At 43.1% G+C, this 19,562-nt stretch overlaps 1 protein-coding gene across 3 annotated transcripts in view; it reads left to right on the top strand.

The window, feature by feature from the left end:
- Positions 1 to 19,562, top strand: part of ARHGEF28 (Rho guanine nucleotide exchange factor 28) — a 129,982-nt gene that overhangs the window by 51,898 nt on the left and 58,522 nt on the right. Inside the window, exon 1 of one of the 3 annotated variants that reach the window (XM_054810177.1) lies at positions 15,829 to 16,128. The exons of the other annotated variants lie outside the window; for them this stretch is intronic. Within the exon in view, the coding sequence (XP_054666152.1) occupies positions 16,044 to 16,128 (85 nt within the window). The 5' untranslated portion in view covers positions 15,829 to 16,043. Of the gene's footprint in view, positions 1 to 15,828; positions 16,129 to 19,562 lie in introns of those variants that run through there. 3 annotated transcript variants of the gene reach the window in all.

Below are 19,562 nucleotides of genomic sequence, written 5' to 3'. Positions count from 1 at the left end.
TAGTAGCAAGAATATTAGTAATCACAGTTACCCTGACTTTAGTGCTTTTGAGCATAGGACAGCATAGCAGTCCTTGCCTTGCACAAAAATGCAGTGCACATACATGACATGTGTGCCCATATGATCAAATCTGTTTTGTCAAGCAAGACCAAAGTATTGGACGGTATCTCAGCGTAGGAGGGTGTGGAGCCGTTGGGGAGTGATTATGGTTTGCTAATCTGAAGCCACATCTGCCCCAGTCTCTGCTCCAGTTGGACCATCTGGAGGGAACATAAGGTAGCTTAAAAGCTGACAGAATGGAAGTTCTCCACCCTGAAATTATAGCTGATATTTCTTTTTCTTTCCCCTAAAATGCCTTTTCCTTCTAAGGCATCATTTGCATAGCACTGCTTGTGACAGCTGGAACAGGAGCCAGGCCCTCTGGCTTCAGACCAACTCAGTCTCCTCTCTGATGCTTGGACGGGCAGCTGCAGCAGATCCTGAGTCTTCTGCAGGGAACAAGCAGGCAACTTTGGCCATGGTTCATACTGTTAGTTAGGAGTGGTAGAGTGTAGATTTTTAGAGGAGCTTTTGGGTTAAAAAAAAAAAGGTGAATTTGTATACAATTTGGAACAACGTTTAGGTGCTTAAAATTTAATTTAAATATATTTTCTTAGACATCTTATGTGTATAGAAAGTAAAATTATAAATACAGATATAAAGGTGTAGTTAAACATATCTGTTATATACATGTATCTGTACATATACACATGTATATAAATACCTTTTGTCCTGAGCACGGGCTCAGCTTATGTTAAATGATGAAAAATTCCCTGTTGTACCTCTTATCTGAAAAAGAACCAACCCTCTCTCTCTTCCCTAAATTCTAATTACTTTATAGTACATTTAAGAAGTTGACTTGTTTGTGGAGAAGCTGCAGCGAAATCAGTTCTGCTGGTTTTAGAAGTAAGTCACCGTAACTGAGAATTTGGTTGCCCTATGTAAGGGCTGGAGCATGGACTCGCTGCTGGCTGCACTGTGAGCTTTTCTTGCCCATCTCCCTGTTGTGTACTCAAGTTGGCTGAGATGCTCATAACATAGACATCTGATGGGATTTTGCTGTTGACCTCAGCAGGGCCTGGAGGGCTTCCAGTCAGCACCGTGTATGATAATCTGATGGGGCTGAAGTGCAGGCTGGGGAGTGAGTATGCAATAAAAGGTGGAAATGGGGATGGACAAAGAAAGATGGAGATAGAGTTTGGTGACAACTAGAAATTTGTAAGTTGACTCAAGCTGGTTTTATTTGTTTATTTGAATGTAAAAATCAGTATGTGTTCTAACCTGACTTATATAATCAGATTGCTAAATATCATAGTTTTATTACCCTGGATTGTTTTAAACGACTTTTTAAAAAATTGTTTGCTTGGCAGTGTTGTTAAATAGTGATGTTTTTGGCAGGAAAAGCACACAGTGGGGGATAAGGAGAGAAATGGAAGTGGTTGTCAGTGGGGGAGAGGAAGACGGAAAACAGCTAAGGGAGGGTTGAGTGAAGAAGAATGAATAGAAACAGGCAGACTCTGGAATCTCGCTAGGAAGTTGGATGTGTAAATCAAAGAGGACTTCTAAGAGCAAGAATGTGAATGTTCTTTGAATGGGTACAAACAGTGGTGGCTCCTGGAAAGGCTCTGCTGTTCCTGCTCTCTCTTTTCTTCCCCAGCCTGCCCCTTCAAGCATATTGACCATTCTGGCTGTTTTCCCACACCCAACAAAGTTTTTGGGAGTATCTTTGCAGGGGCGTTCACAACAGTTGGTAGCATGCTAAAAGGGTACCAACTCTCATTGCTCCCTGTCTTCTTCATCTCTGGGTTGGGACCTGGTTGCCTTACATACCATTTGAGTCTTGTTCAATTTTGAGAATTGTAGTTCAATTTTTTGCACAAGAGGCTTCTTGTCCTCCAGGATCACTGGAGAGCCCCTAGGGTTCCACCTCTGTGCGTTTCAGGGTGGGGATGGGATCATAAGAAGCCACTTGAACTATAGATGATGGTTTTGGGGTTTGCTATATTCCAGAGTTGAAGGAATAAGAGGAAACTGTGGGGCACAATGGGATGCTAGACCAGGCTGAACAGGGGTTTGCATAGGGACTCTTGAATTCAGTGCTAGTCACACCTGCCAATCTTCTTCCTCCTCTCTATGTCCCCTGGAAATTGTTAGAGATCTGTTTTGTGTTTACAAGAGGAAAAAAAAAAAAAGAGGATTTTATTTTTTTTATTGAAAGAAACACACTGGAAAGATTGAGAGACAAAAACAGTATCCAGTTGGGGAGAGTGAATGAAAGAAACAAAAGAAGGATTTTTTTTTTTTTTCCCTTTCAGTATTAAGCATATGTATTATTGCCAAGCATTGTCATCCTCAGAGTCAGCAACCCTGTACATTTTGGGAGAGAGTCTAGGAGATGACAGCTGAATGCTGTTATACCGTTGAGCATGTGACAGTGCTAGCTGGGCATGTGCTTTTAAACATGTATAATTCCTTCCTGTTTTCCACAGCTGGTTTGGAAAGAGGATGTTCATAAGGCCATTTATAAAGCTACAAAAGTTTCTTTTTTCCAATAAGAAAAATCTAACTCCCAGTTTTTCTTCCAAGGAAATGTAGCTTTTTTGTTGTTTTTTTTTCTCCCCTAAACTTCAGGAAGGCAGGATGATGTTAATTTTTCAAAATATTTTCCTGCTCTCCTAGTTACAGTGCCAATGACCTAGTGGTGTCTGTCTAATCTATTCTGTTTGCTCTGCTGGCGGTGAAAAAGTTCTACAAGCCATGTTTTGCACTTTGAGAGATAAGAATACTGATGCCAAATTTTTGGCAGTTTGCTGTATGTGACCAGGCAGCTACAAAACTTTTTTAGTAGAGTCTGCCCTTTGATTTTCATGGTTCCACAGAAATCCCAGTTTAACCACAGATCAGTTTAAGTAACAGAACATAATGATCATCATCTCTGTGTAAACCAGTAGGGCTGCACTGTAATCTGCAGAAAAATCTGGTTTCAGTGTTGCTGTTTTGTTCTTTTCTGATTAGATTTTCTTACTGTGGTAAGACTTAAAAAGGTAGGGTTTTTTTTAAGATAGAAAAAAGCATGGTCCTGCTGTCTGGAGTCCTGCCTTTGTGCAGTTTTTGTTAGGTCTGTAAAATGATTAGTTTTTCTGCTTATTGCAGTCACATCTTTTGTTCCTTTTTTTAGTATTAGTTTGCTTTTTGTTTTTGGTGGTCAGAATGTTTGCATTTGGAAGTGTTTTGAGTCAAGTGTGCCTGTTTTGACATTGGAACTACAGGAAATAATTTTATGGTTATTGATAAATAAAAGTGAAAGTTACATGTTAAGTGTTGCTTATTTGAGACAGTTACAAGGGTCCTGTAATTAAGGCTATGTAGATCTTTTCTGTTTCTGGTGATTTTTATCCTTTCCTGGCAGTTTTCAATCCTATCATTCCCTTACATATAGTTTGAGAGAGGTTAGGTGATCTGGCTGTAGGATCTCTTGTCCAGGAGCTGCTGACCTTTGCTTCCATTTTCTCCTTAATGAATTTACAGCAGGACATTGGGCACGTCACTTATCTTTTCCCTGTGTGTCAGTTTTTCACCTGAAAAAAAGAAGACCATAGAGAGTGAAGTGAGAAAGAGGCACTGCAATACTTGAATGACTGGAGATGTGCACATTGGCTAGGCGGTTTCACTCAAAGAGTTGTTGTCAATGGCTCAATGTCCAAGTGGAGATCAGTGACGAGTGGTGTTCCTCGGGGGTCAGTATTGGGCCGGCACTGTTTAACATGTTTGTCGACAACATGGACAGTGGGATTGAGTGCACCCTCAGCAAGTTTGCTGATGACACCAAAGGTGTATGGTGTAGTCAAGACACTGGAGGGAAGGGATGCCATCCAGAGGGACCCTGACAGACTTGAGAGGTGAGCCCATGTGAACCATATGAAGTTCAACAAGGCCAAGTGCAAGGTCCTTCATGTGGGTTGGGGCAATCCCAAGCACAACTACAGGCTGGGCGGAGAATGGATTGAGACTAGCTCTGAGGAGAAGGACTTGGGGAGTTGGTGGATGAGAAGCTCAGCATGACCTGACAATGTGCACTTGTGGCCCAGAAAGCCAACCGTGTCCTGGCCTGCATCAAAAGAAGGTCAAGGGAGGTGATTCTGCCCCTCCGCTCTCATGAGACCCCACCTGGAGTACTGCGTCCAGCTCTAGGATCCCCAGTACAAGACAGACATGGAGCTGTTGGAGTGAGTCCAGAGGAGGCCCACAAAGATGATGAGAGGGCTGGAGCACCTCTCCTATGAGGACAGGCTGAGAGAGTTGGGGTTGTTCAGCCTGGAGAAGAGGAGGCTCCAGGGAGACCTTATAGCAGCCTTCCAGTACCTGAAGGGGGCCTACAGGAAAGCTGAAGAGGGACTTTTTATCAGGGAGTGTAGTGACAGGACAAGGGGTAATGGGTTTGAACTAAAAGAGGGTAGATTTAGGTTAGATATTAAGAAGCAGCTCTTCCCTGTGAGGTGGGTGAGACACTGGAACAGGTTGCCCAGAGAAGCTGTGGAGGCCTCATCCCTGGAAGTGTTCAAGGCCAGGTTGGATGAGGCTTTGGGCAACGTGGTCTAGTGGAGGGTGTCCCTGCCCATGGCAGGGGGGTTGGAACTAGATGATCTTTGATCTTCGAACCCAAACCATGCCATGATTCTACAATTCTATGAAATACTCAGACTGGTTGTGCTGAAGAAGTTCTGGAAGGTCAGTTTGTGGTAAAGGAGGCCTTTTTAAAAACTTATTTGTAGTTGAAAGGTAGGTGGTCTGAAAATTGCAGAGAAAAAATAATAGCTGAAGAAAACTGGAGAGTTATTGCTGCAGCTAATGACTGTGGCACTTGCACTCTGCCCTTTTTTGCTGCAGCTTTCAGAGATCTTTATGCTTCTACTTTTGCAAAACTTTTGCATGGTTCCTTGCACCTTGCGGAAGAGAGGCTTGACTTGGATTTGATCTGTCAGGGTCCTGCCAGAAACAACCTTTAAACAACATTTAAACATGACAGTAGTTTATTTTAGTAGATAAAACATACTCTCATTTGTTTGGAGTGTCTATAAACAACTAAATATTGAAGATTGCAGAATAGCTGAGAGCTACAGGAGATGTGGGAAGTAAAATCTTCCCTGGGATGTGAGCCTGAACTGAGCTTAATTAAAAAGCTGTGGAGAAGTCTGGAGAAGCAGCATTAGGCACTAAAACAAGCTTGTTCTTGTTTCTTGGAGTTTCCTCCACTCTTGATTTTCTGAGACATTATAATTCCAGTTAACCTCAAAAGGAAGACAGAAAGAAAAATGAACAAGTTACAAACATGCGCTGTCTGGCTTCCCAGAACTTCTCCTCCTCCTCTGCCTAAAATCCAAAACAAATTTGCTCAACAGAATAATCCTTCAAAAAGAGGCCCCTGTTGTTTAAATAAGCTCTTTTGCTTGTCTTCTGCCTGGTCTCATTTCACGCTAACATAAATAAACAATCTGGGATATATCTAATGTCAAATTAGTCTTTAAATGTGAAATGTAATCTGGAAATATATTGTGAAGAAAACAGCCGTAGTCTTGAAAGTGCACACATGAACATATTTCTCAGCTTTCTTCTTCCTTGAAAGACAACCCTTCTCTTGAAGTCTTCCCTGAAACATGGAAAATTGGATTTTTAATGAGATGGGTCTTTGGTGAACTTTTTGGCAATGCAGGCTGCCAGTGTAAGTATAGACTCAACAACCAAGTCATTGACAAAACGTCAGTAGGAGTCAGGTCCAAGTCAAACTTGGGTTTGCTTTCATGTGAGCCCATGTGCGCTCTCTGTGTTGCTGGGGCTCGCGCAGGCCTCCATGGGCCTGAAACCAGGAAGAGATTTTTATTGACTCTAGCCCTTCGTTCTCAAGCTTTTGCAAATAGGGGAGCTTTTCATCAGGGTAAGGGACAAAAAGCGATGAGCTTTCCGTCCACGTTTGTACTGCATATCCCAGCTAGTCTTTTGATGTGAATAGAAACTGAACAAGGAGAGCATTTAGGCAATTATCTCTTTATGTACTTAGTTGGAAGTCCTTAGTGGTTGTTTCAAGAGTCAGGGCATACTGACCGCTGTCACATGAAGGTAATATTAATGAGCTTGTTATCCTAAATTGCATCAGGTGAATGGTGCGGTAAAAAAAGTGAAAAAGATATAAATCTGCAATCAGTAGTGAACCAGACATCAGAAAGGTCTGAGTTGGAGGAACTCTGTGAAATCCAGACAGTGGGACAGTAAACTGGACAATGTGAAGATTTTGGTACAAAGCGCGAGATAATGCAGTGTGCATGCCCACTGGCTCTTTGAAGCTACGTTAAGTCAGAATTGGGCAGAGGTCATGTTTTTGCCTCAGTTTTGTAAAGTCTCTGAGCCCTTCTTCATCCCAATCTTGTGGGTGTTCTCCAAGGATCTTGCAGTACAAGTATAGTTTATGTAAAGCTGTTTTTCTTAAATTTTTAAAGGTACATTGCTTCTTTAGTTTATCAAACAAACAAGATTTAAGCACCACCACGTACAGCAGTTGCTTTTCAAAAGAGGTGCCAGGAGGGGCCTGGCAGTACCTTCAGTACCGATCACTTCTGAAGCATCTCGAACCCCTTCATGCGCTGCCAATATCTCCTTTTCCGTTGGACTGTAGCATGCCTCAGATCCTCTGTATCCCCGACTCCAAAATCCCAGTGGTCGGCCTCGACTCTCCCCCGGTGCTTTCTGCCAGAGACTCCAGGTAGGGTCGTTCTCCCCGGCTGCGGTGTACAGCATGTTTCTTATGTGTGGTCCTGCCTGGACTGGCCCAAGGGCTACTGCATGGACTATTTCCTGCTTAATTTGTTCAAAGGCTTGTCACTGCTCAGGGCCCCATTTGAAATTGTTCTTCTTCTGGGTCACCTGATGGAGAGGGCTTACAATCAGACTGTAATTTGGAAAATGCATCCTCCAGAAACCCACAACGCCTAAGAAAGCTTGTGTTTCCTTTTTGCTAGTTGGTGGAGACATGGCTGCTGTTTTGTTGATCACATCCATTGGGATCTGACGAGGACCGTTTTGCCATTTTATTCCTAAAAGCTGGATCTCCTGCGCAGGTCCCTTGACCTTACTTTGTTTTATGGAAAAAACAGCCTTCCGAAGGATTTGGATTATTTTCTTCCCTTTCTCAGAGACTTTTTCTGCTGTGTTGCCCCATATGATGACGTTGTCAATGTCTTGCAGGTGCTCTGGAGCTCCACCCTGTTCCAATGCAGCCTGGATCAGTCCATGGCAAATGGTGGGGCTGTGTTTCCACCCCTGGGGCAGTTGGTTCCAGGTGTACTGGACACCCCTCCAAGTGAAAGCAAACTGTGGCCTGCACTCTGCTGCCAAAGGGATTGAGAAAAACGCATTAGCTGTATCAATGGTGGTGTACCACTTGGCTGCCTTTGACTCCCGTTCGTATTGAAGTTCCAGCATGTCTGGCGCAGCAGCACTCATCAGTGGCGTGACTTCATTCAGGCCACGATAGTCTACTGTCAGTCTCCACTCTCCATTGGACTTCCTCACTGGCCACATGGGACTGTTAAAGGGTGAGCGGGTTCTGCTGATCACTCCTTGGCTCTCCAGTCAGTGAATCAGCTTATGGATGGGAATTGGGAAGTCTTGGCTGGTGCGATATTGCCACTGGTGCACCGCTGTGATAGCGATAGGCACTCATTCTTCGACCCCACGACAGAAGGGTCCTCTGACAGACTAGGCAAGGTAGACAACTGTTCAATTTCCTCTGTCTCCAAGGCAGCTATGCCAAAAGCCCACTGGTACCAATTTGGATCCTTGAAATACCCTCTCTGGAGGAAGTCTATGCCAAGGATGCATGGAGCCTCTGGGCCAGACAGAATGGGGTGCTTTTCCCAGTCATTCTTGGTTAGACTCATTTTGGTCTCCAGTACAGTTAATTGTTGGGATCCCCCTGTCACACCAGAAATACAGATGGGTTCTGCCCCTTCATGGCTTGATGGCATTAGGGTACACTGTGCACTGGTGTCCACTAGAGTCTCATACTCCTGGGGGTCTGACGTGCCAGGCCATTGGATCCACACAGTCCAATAAACCCAGCTGCTGCTTTTCTCCACCTGGCTGGAGGCAGGGCCCCTCTAATCTTGGTCACTGTATTCGTTACTTCTTGTAAAAATGACTTAAGTCCTTTCAAGAGGATCATAAGTAAGACCAGCCCTTCTAATCTGAGGAACTGCCTGCTGGAAATTGGAGTGGCATTTTTCCTGGAAGAATGCCCCTTTGTGACTGTTTTTCCTTGCAGCTTACATACTCATGCCTCCGGGGTTGAGGTAGGTTTTCCATCCCACTTCCTCATGTCCTCTCCATGGTTGCACAGGTAAAACCACAGGGTGCCTCATGGTGTGTACCCTCTATATCCTCTCCCTTGAGCAAAGAAACTCTTACTCCTAGTAGCTGAGATACTGGTCCATACAGGTGGGGAGTAACACAGATCCTCTTTGAGTTGCTGGACCAGTTTCTCCATAGCCCAGATGAGGGAGGAAGAGATATTTTCTTTGTATTGCTAGAGTCAGCTAGCCAATTTATCCACTGTTGGCTCCTCTTCGTCCTCCCGGTCCCTTACTGTCAATGAGTTGGTATATGATGATGTTGCACTCCATACAAATTTCCGCCAAATGGGTCGTGTTCATTGGACTTCATCAGGATCTATGGGTAACTGCACATTATCTGGGTCATAATAAACCATCTCCCGCATGGCTAATTCCCTCAGGTACTGGATACCTCTTTCCATGATGGTCCACTTGCCTAGATGACATACAACATCTTCACTGAAGGGATACCTTTCCCTCATGCCTGCAGAAGTCTCCTCCAGAGGCTGAGGACTTCTGTCCCTTTTCCAGTCACCTTGTTGATGCACCTTCCCTAGACAGGGATCACAGTTGCTTGGCTTCCCTACCCTCTAATTCCAGGCTACTGGCCTTGTTATCCCAGCATTGGAGCATCCAGGTAGTGATGTGCTTGCCTGGATGACGACTGAAATCTTTTTGCATATCTCACAGCTCACTCAGGGACAGGGATCAGGTGATTACCTCTGGTTCTGCCTCTTCCTCCTGTTCTCATGGTATTCCTGGTTTGTTGTCATCCCTTACTAAGCGAACTGATTTTTTTGTGTATTTCTGATACTGGCAGAGATTGGTTTTTTGGTTCAGCTGTGGTGCCTGTCTCTGGGATTGGGGTAGCTGCAGTCCCTGTCATGGGGTTGGAGGGACTGCAGTGCTTGTTGTGGGGTTTGGAGTAGCCATAGTGCCTGATGTTTTGTCATCAGATCCAGAGACCTTCTCTTCCTTTAGAGGGTACTAAATAGTGTTGGACAGAGCTCGGTAGGCATGGGCCAGGCCCCAGCACGTTGCAGTGATTTGTGTCTCTCTGGAATTGCTAAAGTGACAGCTTACTTCTTCTATTCTACAAGTTTTTTCAGGATTCTGCACTTGTTCAGGGGTGAAGTTCCAAAACACTCAAGGTGCCCACTGTCATTGGCTTTTGCCCTTGCTATCCCACACACCTTGCCACTCATAACTATCCAACCTTGGGGCAGATCTCTGGGTGATATTTTAAAATAGTTGTTTAACCCTAAACAAGACCTGAAACACATTCAAGAGATGTAGCAATAGGAACATTATATTCTGAACATCTGAAGGATCTTCAAAATTCTCACAAGCTGTTGTAACTAGCCTGAAGGGAGAAAGGGAAGATATTCCTGTTTCCCCCTGTTGCGGTTTAGCCCAGGACACTGCCATAGATTGGTTCTCCATGGGAAAAAAAGGTAGGGAGTGTGATGATTAATTCCTGGGAGATAGCACCTGAGGTACAGAAATGACAGCAATGCTAAATACACAGACCAAAATATTCACATGGCCAATAATGTTATCTTACTGTAAGTGAGTAGTACACAGTGCAGCAAAAGGAACATCCTCATCCAGTTCCCAGAGGTGATAAACAGCACCATAGGGAATAAATAAGGCATGTAAGGACAACCATGTAAATGAATAATAAAATATTGTGACCAGCAAGTATTAAACTAATATAATGAATGCTTACAACAAATTTGTTTTAATGTGCTCTGGTCAGATCTGTCATTATCTCAACCCTTCTGGCCCCACGTTGGGCACCAAAAGAACTGTCATGGTTTAACTTGGCAGGCAGCTAAAACAACCACACAGCCATTTGCTCACTCACCTCCCCTGCAGTGGGGTGGAGGAGAGAATTGAAAAGGGAGAAAAAAAAAAAGTAAAACTTGCGGCTTGAGATAAAGACAGTTTAATAGGACAGAAAAGGAAGATAATAATTATAATATAACAGTAATTAATAATAATATACAAAACAAGTGATGAACAGCACAATTTTTCACCACCTGAAGTCCATGCTCAGCTAGTTCTCGAGCTGCCTCACCTCCTGGCCAACCCCTCAGTTATAAATGGAATGTGACATCATATGGTATGGAATATCCCTTTGGCCAGTTTGGGTCAGCTGCCCTGGCTGTGTTCCCTCCCAGCTGCTTGGGTGCCCCCTGCCTTCTCATTGGCAGGGCAGTAGAGAAGCTGGAAAGTCCTGGACTACTTGGCAACAACTGAAACATCAGTGTGTTACCAACATTATTTTCATTCTAAATCCAAAACCCAGCACTATACCAGCTGAAACCAAGATGGACTGTAATTGTCACTCTAGTTTCAAAGTAAACATTAAAAGAAGAGCCTTAAAAATTAATTTCGTAATTCATATTGTAATTAGAAATATACCTGTAGGGCAATAGTAAGGAGTTAGGTATAAATTTAGATGGCACGGTCTCCTCTCAGTCTGGATGGTTTGCAGCATCACTGTGATTCCATGTCCCCTGTCTGGGGTTGGTAAAAGGATATATCCATCTGGAAGTAAATGCAGTGGAGCGTAAAAATGCTTGGACTGGCAGTCTGTCTTAAAGCAATCCAGAAAGTGGCACACACAATTTGACTCTGCTCCTGCAGCCTGCCATGACTGTGCAGTGTTTCAGTAAACTTGGAGGTCTCTGTAGAACAGCATTTTCAGAGCCGGGTAGGGTGGCCTGCCACTCTCAGCAGGGTGTCTGTGAAGGCAGCAGCTGTTCTGTGTTCATTTCCAGGCTAGTGTCCAAGAAACTGCACAAATAAGTAAACAAAAAATTGATCCAAATTTATAGTATTGGATCGTTATTTTGTATTTTTCATTAATATTTCTGATTTCTGTCTACATAGCTTCTATAGGAGACACTGTTACAGAAAAGGGGTCTCTACTGTGGGTGGGTTTTATCATCACCTGTTTGAACGGAAGAGTGGAGAACACCTGCACGAGGGGAGGTGTGAGCAGAAGGTTTGGGGGCTGGGTGGGTCAGGGCCATTTAATCTCATGTCAGAATGTGCCTAGGTTTGGTACCTGAATTCACCCAGGACTACGCTTCTGTGGGAGAGCAAAATCTGCTGTGGGGCACTAGTGAGGGAGGTGGGATCCACCAAATACTGTCATACGTTGGGCAGTGATGATGGACAGAGACTGCCTGCCTGGATCTTTTGGGATCGACTGCTGAAAAGTTTAGATCCCAGACTGCTGTGTTACTTGTGGGAGGCCTCAACAGATCTCTGTTCACAAAATACGGAAATAAATGGGCCAGCTACTTAAACCGAACACATGAATCACCCAACAGAAATTTAGCAATAAGGAAGGTCATGAAAACAAGTGAGGGAGGTTATCTGCCAAGATCTTAAGGATCTGGGCTTGGCTCTGTGTTTTTCAATGATCAGTTCATCACTGATTTGGGAAAGGGAGAGGGGGAAAATGGTGATGTAGGAAAGTTTTTTTTTCCTGACTATTCCAGTGTAAACTTTCATAAGAAAGACCCAGGTCTTTGGTAGAAAAGAGATGTGGTAAAAATAATGTGTGCAACAAGGCATCCTACGAGACCTGTGAGGCTGTTGCACAGCCATTGTGTCATCGTTGTGGGCGGGTGGAAAGAGTGTTAGAGTTGGAGGGCGCTTGGTCTGTGGGATGTGGTTGGTAGCATTTTGCTTTTAGTTGCCTTTAATTCACATTTGCTGAGTTTTCAATGTGATTGTTAAGTCTAATGTAGGGTAATGCAGATATTTTGTGCAGGCATCTCTTTGGAAAGATGTGCTCTAATTAATAAAAACAATGGGGTGAAGAAGGTAGGAAAGCCACATGTGCCTGTGGGTCACAGGCTAGTGGAGAAGATCACCTAGCCCTTTCTACACCATCTTTCATTGTCAGTGCCTTCTCCGCAACCTTGGGAAATGATTGCAGGTTCTGCAGGTCCTGGGGCAGAACCAAACTGGGAGGAATGAACTTCATCCCTAATGTCAGGGGAGGCTCTGCCCACAGCAAACCGGGCAGGGCATTTTTGGCAGAGCTGTTGTTCAGGCCGCTCTCATCTCACCCATGTCCAACAGTGACCCTCTCCAGCCCTCTTTTTGTGGTCAGTAGCCCTGCTTTCCATCCTGCGTACATCCCTTCTCCAACTGGGGAGGGGCACTGAGCACAGAGGGGTTGTGTCCTCCTGGTGTGCCCGAGAGAGAGAGCTGCCAGCCCATGGTTTAGCAGTATTTGGGGAGAGGGAGCCCACCCACTCGGTGCTGCGGGGCTGTCCTCTGAGTGTGCCAGGGAGGCGGCAGTGCCATTCCATGGAGTCTGCGGATGCTGGTGACATTCCTCTGCTTCCTTCCGTCTTGCCACGAGCCGCAGGAACGGTCAGACAATAGACAATAGACTGTAATATCTCTGAAAAACATTTATATCTTACAGATGTGTTTTGGGAAGCATTGGGTGAAAAAATTTAAGGCATTTCATCATTTATCTAAAGCATTAGCCATAGGTAACGCACACAAAAAAACCATTTGTTTTTTATCTTTACATCTATACCTTGGTATACATAATTAAAAACATTTTTTCAGTGGAAAGTAAGGTTAATATTTTCCAGCTAGAAAGCACCTTTTATCTCATAAGCTGCCAGGTCTCTGTGCCAGCTGCATGCAAATGCCACCACTTTGGAAACAAAGAGTGGCAGGTGAAAAGGGGGTTGGATCATCCTACAAAGTGCAAGAACAGGGAAGAAAAATATTTTTAGCCAAAGACTGTAAGGCAAAGCCCTTTGTGGCAAAAAGCAGCATGAGGTCTTTCACGGCTGCATAAAGGAGTTTTACAAACTAGGAAAAAAAAATCTTTCACAAGGCCTGAACAGAGCAAATAACGTGAGTGATATTCAATTAACCCTTCAGAAATAGGGGTTAAGGTTGATAATTTATCCGTGCTTTCAGACTGCCATTGACAAATTCCCGTGCAAGATCCCATTCAGAGGAGATTGCAGTAAGCGGGTGAACAGCCTAAGAACTTGACCAAGAAACAGAGGATAAACGGCAGGAGTAAATGATCAGGTTTTTATCACAGCAGAAGTTTAGTAGCTGGATTCTCTGTTATGTAATAGGGCTGCTGGTGAAAAAAATATTTAAAAATCCTTAATTACTCATTTGTATTAGAAGGTTGTAAATGAACGCTGCTAGTTTAAGGGAGGGAAAAGGCAATAACTGAGCAGTCAGTGAAAACATTTATGTAGTGCACAGAGATCATCCAAGAAAGTAAATGTCTCAGCATGTAAAATATTTTAATGCTATTAAATACATCAGCTGCATTTCCACATTGTGAGTGTTTTGTTTGGTTCTAGTTATCCTTCCCTGGACTAAACAGGAGTCCAGGAAGATCAATGTAAGTGTATTTTAGTTAAATGTATAAGTGAAAAAAGACACAATTGGTCAATTTAGAGAAAAGATGGACAAACAGAGCTATCACAGAAGTAAGCAAAATTTACTGTTTCTCATAAAGTAGAACAAAGGAATAATTGCCAAAATGGAAAGGTGAGAAATTTTAAAGCTAGTGTAAAATGTCTCTAAATGTAAACTGGTGTTTGCCCGTGGAGTGCTGCCTTTGTGCACGTCTGAAATGAAGACTTTTGCTCCTGTTAGCGTTAAATACATCCGATGAGCGAGAGAGCACACTTGGGTAGGGAAAATTGCTGCGTAGAGGGGAAATCTTTTGTGTTGGAGCAGTTTGGAAGACATTTCCTAAGCAAACATGTTATCCAACAAACATGCTCCATCCTTTCCTTTTCTCTCAAACCGTGGCCAGGATGGGAGGCAGGCGAGTGCCCTGGATGGTGTGCAGGTGGGAAGGTGTACGTCAGTGCCTGCATTCCCGTATACCCAGGGGATTTATCAGTGCAATTTGAACCTGACATTCCAGGGAGTGGAGATATTTTGAAATGGATGCTTAAAGCATGGATTTATATCCTCTCTGTATTTTCAGTCATCCATTGTCTGTTGTAATTCCCTGGGGCTGTTAATTATATATATAAATCAAACAATGTCTATGGGAGTGTCTAATATTTAAAGTGAAAGTCTAAGGCTTCAAGCGTCTGGGGTGAGTTATTCTTTTCAGGCCTAACAAAGCTGGCAGAACTTCAGTTAAGGGAAGGGCGGAACAATGTTGTGTTTCAATTGTGTTTTATGTAATTTGTGCACTTTATGAAGTGCTTGTATAATAATTATTTTATCCCTGAAAACCTGATAGATATTTTTCTAACGGGTTTTGAATTAAATTTGCATTTGAATTGCATTATTGTCTTTCAACAAATACGTTATCTCAGACTGAAACGTGGATTGAGGAATCACTTGAAACATAATACAGAAGTAGCACTGCAGACCTCAGCAGCCTGAAAAATAATTGAAGTAAGGAATGTTAACAAGCTCAAATGTCATCATCTTCCAAAAACTGACATTTAAGCTGATCCACATTCCCTCTTGTCCTTTACGTGCAATACAAAACCACTTACATTGTGGAGTAACTAAAAGAAATGTTTGGTGGAGTTAGTTAAGAAACAGTGGACGTGTTTTTTTGGTTTTTTTTTTTTTTGGTATTAGCTCTTGTATAGCCACATTTGAGCCTGTTTAAAAAAATGTAGTTTGTGTAGTGTAAAGATGTTGGGGGAAGGGATAATGAGTTCCTACTGAATACTAATTGCCTACGAGTTGTTCAGGGAGACTGTATAAGAATGGAGGATTTGTTGTAAATTAGTCACTAGCTGTATTGTGCATTGCTGTGAGGTTAGACCAGAGCTGTAAAGGTGCCAACTCTACAAAATCCTTATGATTCACTGTCTAACTTGGTGACTGTGTGAAGGAGAAAATACTATTCAGACTAAATATTATTGGAAAGAGAGCTCCTCTAATGACAGTGTAATCTTTCTTTAAAACACTTAAGCTTTAAGCTCATTTGAGCTAGAAAGATGGGAGTGACAGATTTTGAGTGGGTTATCACTGCTTTTCCAGCTGCAACATCCCAAAGTCTGCCAGAGTTGTAAACACTGAGAGGAGGGGTATTGCTCTGCAGAAATACAGGGTCCAGCAGATTGATTAGTGCTCTTCACTTAATCTTTGGCTTCTTTAATTCCAGCATTTTGCCTGTCCTTAGTTTGAGAGTCTTTGTAAAGCCCACTTTTAACATGGAAACAAAGCTTTGAAAAAAGATTGCAGTAGTTTGTTTACTTTTGAGACCTATTTTCTCATTCCTTACTCAGTTCCTATTGTTTTCATTTACATCAAAATGGAAAGGTGAGTTAATGATTCATTGGCACACAGTGACCTTTCAAATAGCTCTGGACCACGATGCAACAGCTCCACTCAAAGCTCTCATACTTTAACCTCCTTGTTTCTGCCTTAATATTTGCAGCCTGATCTGTCTACATGCTTGGACGCCTGAAGAGAGCAAACATTTACAGCTTCTCCCTCCCCTGTGTTTAGTGGGCAATTTGATCCTTCTTTGTCCATTCCTTTATTTTACATCACTCTTAGACTTGACTTGCTATTGAGAACAACAAAGTGCAGCTTTGGGAATCTGCTCTCTGTCTATTTAGCACAAAAATGGATTCAGACTCTGATTCACCTTTTAATTACTCTTGGCCTTCCTTACCTAAAATGAGGATTCGAAGAAGGGCATCCAAACCAGGTAGAAAAAGCTATCTTCTTTTAAGTAGCTTTCGCTTAATAGCTCTGCCTCCTTTTCATTGTCTGGTTGTGTGCAGGCAGCTATAAACAGCTTGCATGATGTAGATTTTCTTTTTATCAAAATTCTACTTCACTTTTAGTTATGCTTTTGTAGATAATGGTGTTGGAATTTGTTAAGTGAGAAGAAAGTGGTTTTTTTTCTCCAGATTATGCACCGTTCTTTAAAATTGTTTTTATTTCTCTACTCTCTTAGGGCTTTTTTTTCTTCTGGTTGCATGTGTAGCTCTCACTGAGCAGCTCTGACACCCTGGGAGCTGTGCAGCATGGCAGTGGCTGCAGAAAGCTGTGCTGGTTACAGTTGTTTTCATTTAGGGAGAATTTGGTAATTCAAATATACCTCAACAGCTAACAGGAATTTTTTTTTTTTTAAATTATGTACAAAAATCTTACCGGAACGAAGAGGGAAATCTTTTGCTTTCTGAGAAAGAAAGCAAAAGGGTCAGTTACTCTCTTTGGTGGCAGGGTCAGTTACTGTCTTTGCACAGTTAGACATTGTCCTTCTTTATGGAGAAGTCTTTGGGAGGTAAGCATTATAAATGTTGTCAGTATGATAAAGGAGGTTTTAAGGAGGTTGAAAGACACTGACCAGCAAGTTTATGTTAGGAAGAATTATCATTGAAAGTTTTAATGAGGAAAGATAAATTTTTACTACATTTAAAAGCAAAGAAATGAAGAGAAAGAATGGCAAAAAATGTAGTTTGTGCTTCCTTCCGTAAAATTGCTTTTTTGTGTTTCAGAAAGGGAAAAAAGCAAATAAGTAAGATCCATCAGTGTCATTAAAGTTAATGAGCCAGGAGAATCATGTTTACACAGACTGAGACTTTGACCTAGTTTTAGAGTGAAAAATGTGTACAGAATGAACATTTTAATGTGCAGAATACTTTCTGAACTTTTTACTTTTACTCATGGGGAAATCCAGTATTTCCCAAACGCAGAGGAGTTTCTGCAATGTGTATGGATGCACATGCAATTTGCAAAGAAGATGAAATGGGTTGCAAGTTGTATGGTGTGTGCTCTTTCCGTCTCTCATGAGGACTCATTTTATCTGTAAATGCTGTAGCTGTGCACCCATCCTCCATGGCACTTCTGTTGTTATTTATTTTACCTTTAGACAGCTTTTTTTTTTTTTTTCTTTTAGTACTTCACTTGTTGTAAAGCACTGTATACAGATCTGGTATTTGCATGTTACAGTATTGCATCTTGTTTCCCATCCCTGTTAATAGTATACCAACACATGTGGTATGTATGCACAGCTGACCATATATGTGGGGTTCTTGGAGCAAGAAGGTGCTCCTGAGTGCACGTGCATGTTTTAGTGGTAAAGTCCACAGGTTCACTGAGCTTGGGGAATTGAAATCCTGGCTGCCCGCAGGGTGGGAGAAGTGCCTCTGCAAGGGGACAGCAGGCTCATCATCTATATTCGTGATCTGTCTGGGGTTTCGTTTTTTTTTTTTTTTTTTTTAATTATCCGAACATGGCCAGTTGATCCTGGCACGCAGACGTGGGGCACATACCTCGCGTTGCACTTCCATCATGCAGGAGTTCAGGTCTCAGTGAACAAGAGACCTGCAGTGCCCAGCGGGGAGCAGTGCGGGATTCTTCCTCCCCACCCTGAAACTCATGAAGTCATCGTTGTGTACCTGCGCTGGGTGCTCCAGCTGATCTGGGCAATGAAATGTCAGCCTCCTCCCTTCCCCTCCAAACCAGTGGGTTGTTGGTTTCCAGGTCTGGGGTTGCTCCCCCTGGGAAGCAGGGGAGCTGTGCAGACTTCCAGTGGGACAGCCCAAAGCAGAAAGTCTCACACACCACTTCTTTGCACCATACACATCAGTGTTTTGAGATTTTAAGTTTCCTGCATGCCCCAGGGTCAGCTTTTGTCCCTGCTCAGGGACCTCTCCGATTGGGTGGTGGAGCCCCTGCCCTCCCCCTGAACTCCTGGGGGCTGGCAGGAGTCAAGCGCAGCCTGCACACCTTTGGGGCCATGCATTGCAGACTCCCTCCCTCCCGCTGAGGCTGCGTATGCATGGCATAATTAAAGGTTAATTAGGCTCAACAGAGAATGTGAACATGACTGTGTCTCGGTGATTGGGCTGGGGAGGGGGGGTGTCTAAGTTTTTTTTTCCCTTGCTGTAAGAGCCCTAATGTTATTTATTTTGTTATTTAATGTGAAATGGCCATAAGGCAGGTCTCTTCTCCCCTTCCCTTGTGCTGCATAGTCCTACCCATTCAGAGGCAGTGACTCTCAGAGCCTTTTTGGAGGCTTTAATGACCTTCAGGGCTGCTGAGAATATCTGTCTCTGACAAGTCTGTCCCGCTGTGCTGGGAGGTGGGAGTTGCGCAACTAGTCCACTCGGGCAGAGGTGGGAATCGAAACTGAGCGTCCCGTATCTTGAGAAAGTACTTTATCTGTTGTGCTGTTGTATAAAATGAGACACCAACTTATTTCTGTTTGTGTATTCATTTGTATAGTAGGTAAGGTGCCTGCTTCAGGGAGGGAGGTCAGGGCTGTGAATCCCATGTTGGAAAGAGACGCTTTCTCATATCACAAGTTTAGGTGACAAAGATCAAAGTCAATGATTGACAAGTACATGTCTACTCAGTGTTTCTTAGTAGCTACTTTAGGACCACATCTTGAACATGGTATGATTTCTAGCATCCAGATGCCTGATCCTCTCCACACAGTATGTAGGAAACACAGTGCTTTGGTTTCCACTCCACAGATGTAGAACAGTTAAATGTTGGTCTTTAGGACAACAGCACTTCAGAGTCTACCTTGCTTTACCCTCCATGTAATGCTATTCTTGTGTACTTGCTTAATTTTGCTGTCACGAGTAGTTGTTCTGCCTGAGTGAAGCACTAAGACACCTGAATTAGGGATGCAGATCCCCCTGTGAAACTGCTTGTATGGTCCACATCTACAGACGTGAGTATCACTTCGGTCAGCCCCTTGCCAGGAACATGTGGACTTATTTTTCCAAATTCAGGTGACCACTTCTGGATTTAGAGGAGTATTTACGCACTCCTGCATGACCCATGCACTTAGCTGTTTGCATTTTTCACTGACTTCATAGCTCTGTTTCTTCCAGTTATACATTAACCCTTGCTCAGATTGCTGGGGGTAAACGTGATGAGCTGTCTGAAAACTATTCATTGTATCTAGAAAGGGGAATTTGTAATTTCTTTTCCTGGCTCTTAGCATGGTCACATTGATGTATTTCACCTCTCTTTTGCTGGGTGCTCTCTCATAGAACAATTTAAGTTTTGATTTTTATGGAATAACAGTCAGTGTTATATTCTTGCCATTTTCCAACACAGGTCGTTCAAGGTTATACATTTTCTTACGCCGACATAAAGCATGTTTTGAATTATTGCTAT

This window comes from Grus americana, chromosome Z, assembly GCF_028858705.1.
Source record: "Grus americana isolate bGruAme1 chromosome Z, bGruAme1.mat, whole genome shotgun sequence".
NCBI classification, from domain to species: Eukaryota; Metazoa; Chordata; class Aves; order Gruiformes; family Gruidae; genus Grus; species Grus americana.
The sequence above is the reverse complement of the archived record's forward strand: the minus strand, read 5'-3'. Positions and strand labels throughout refer to the sequence as shown.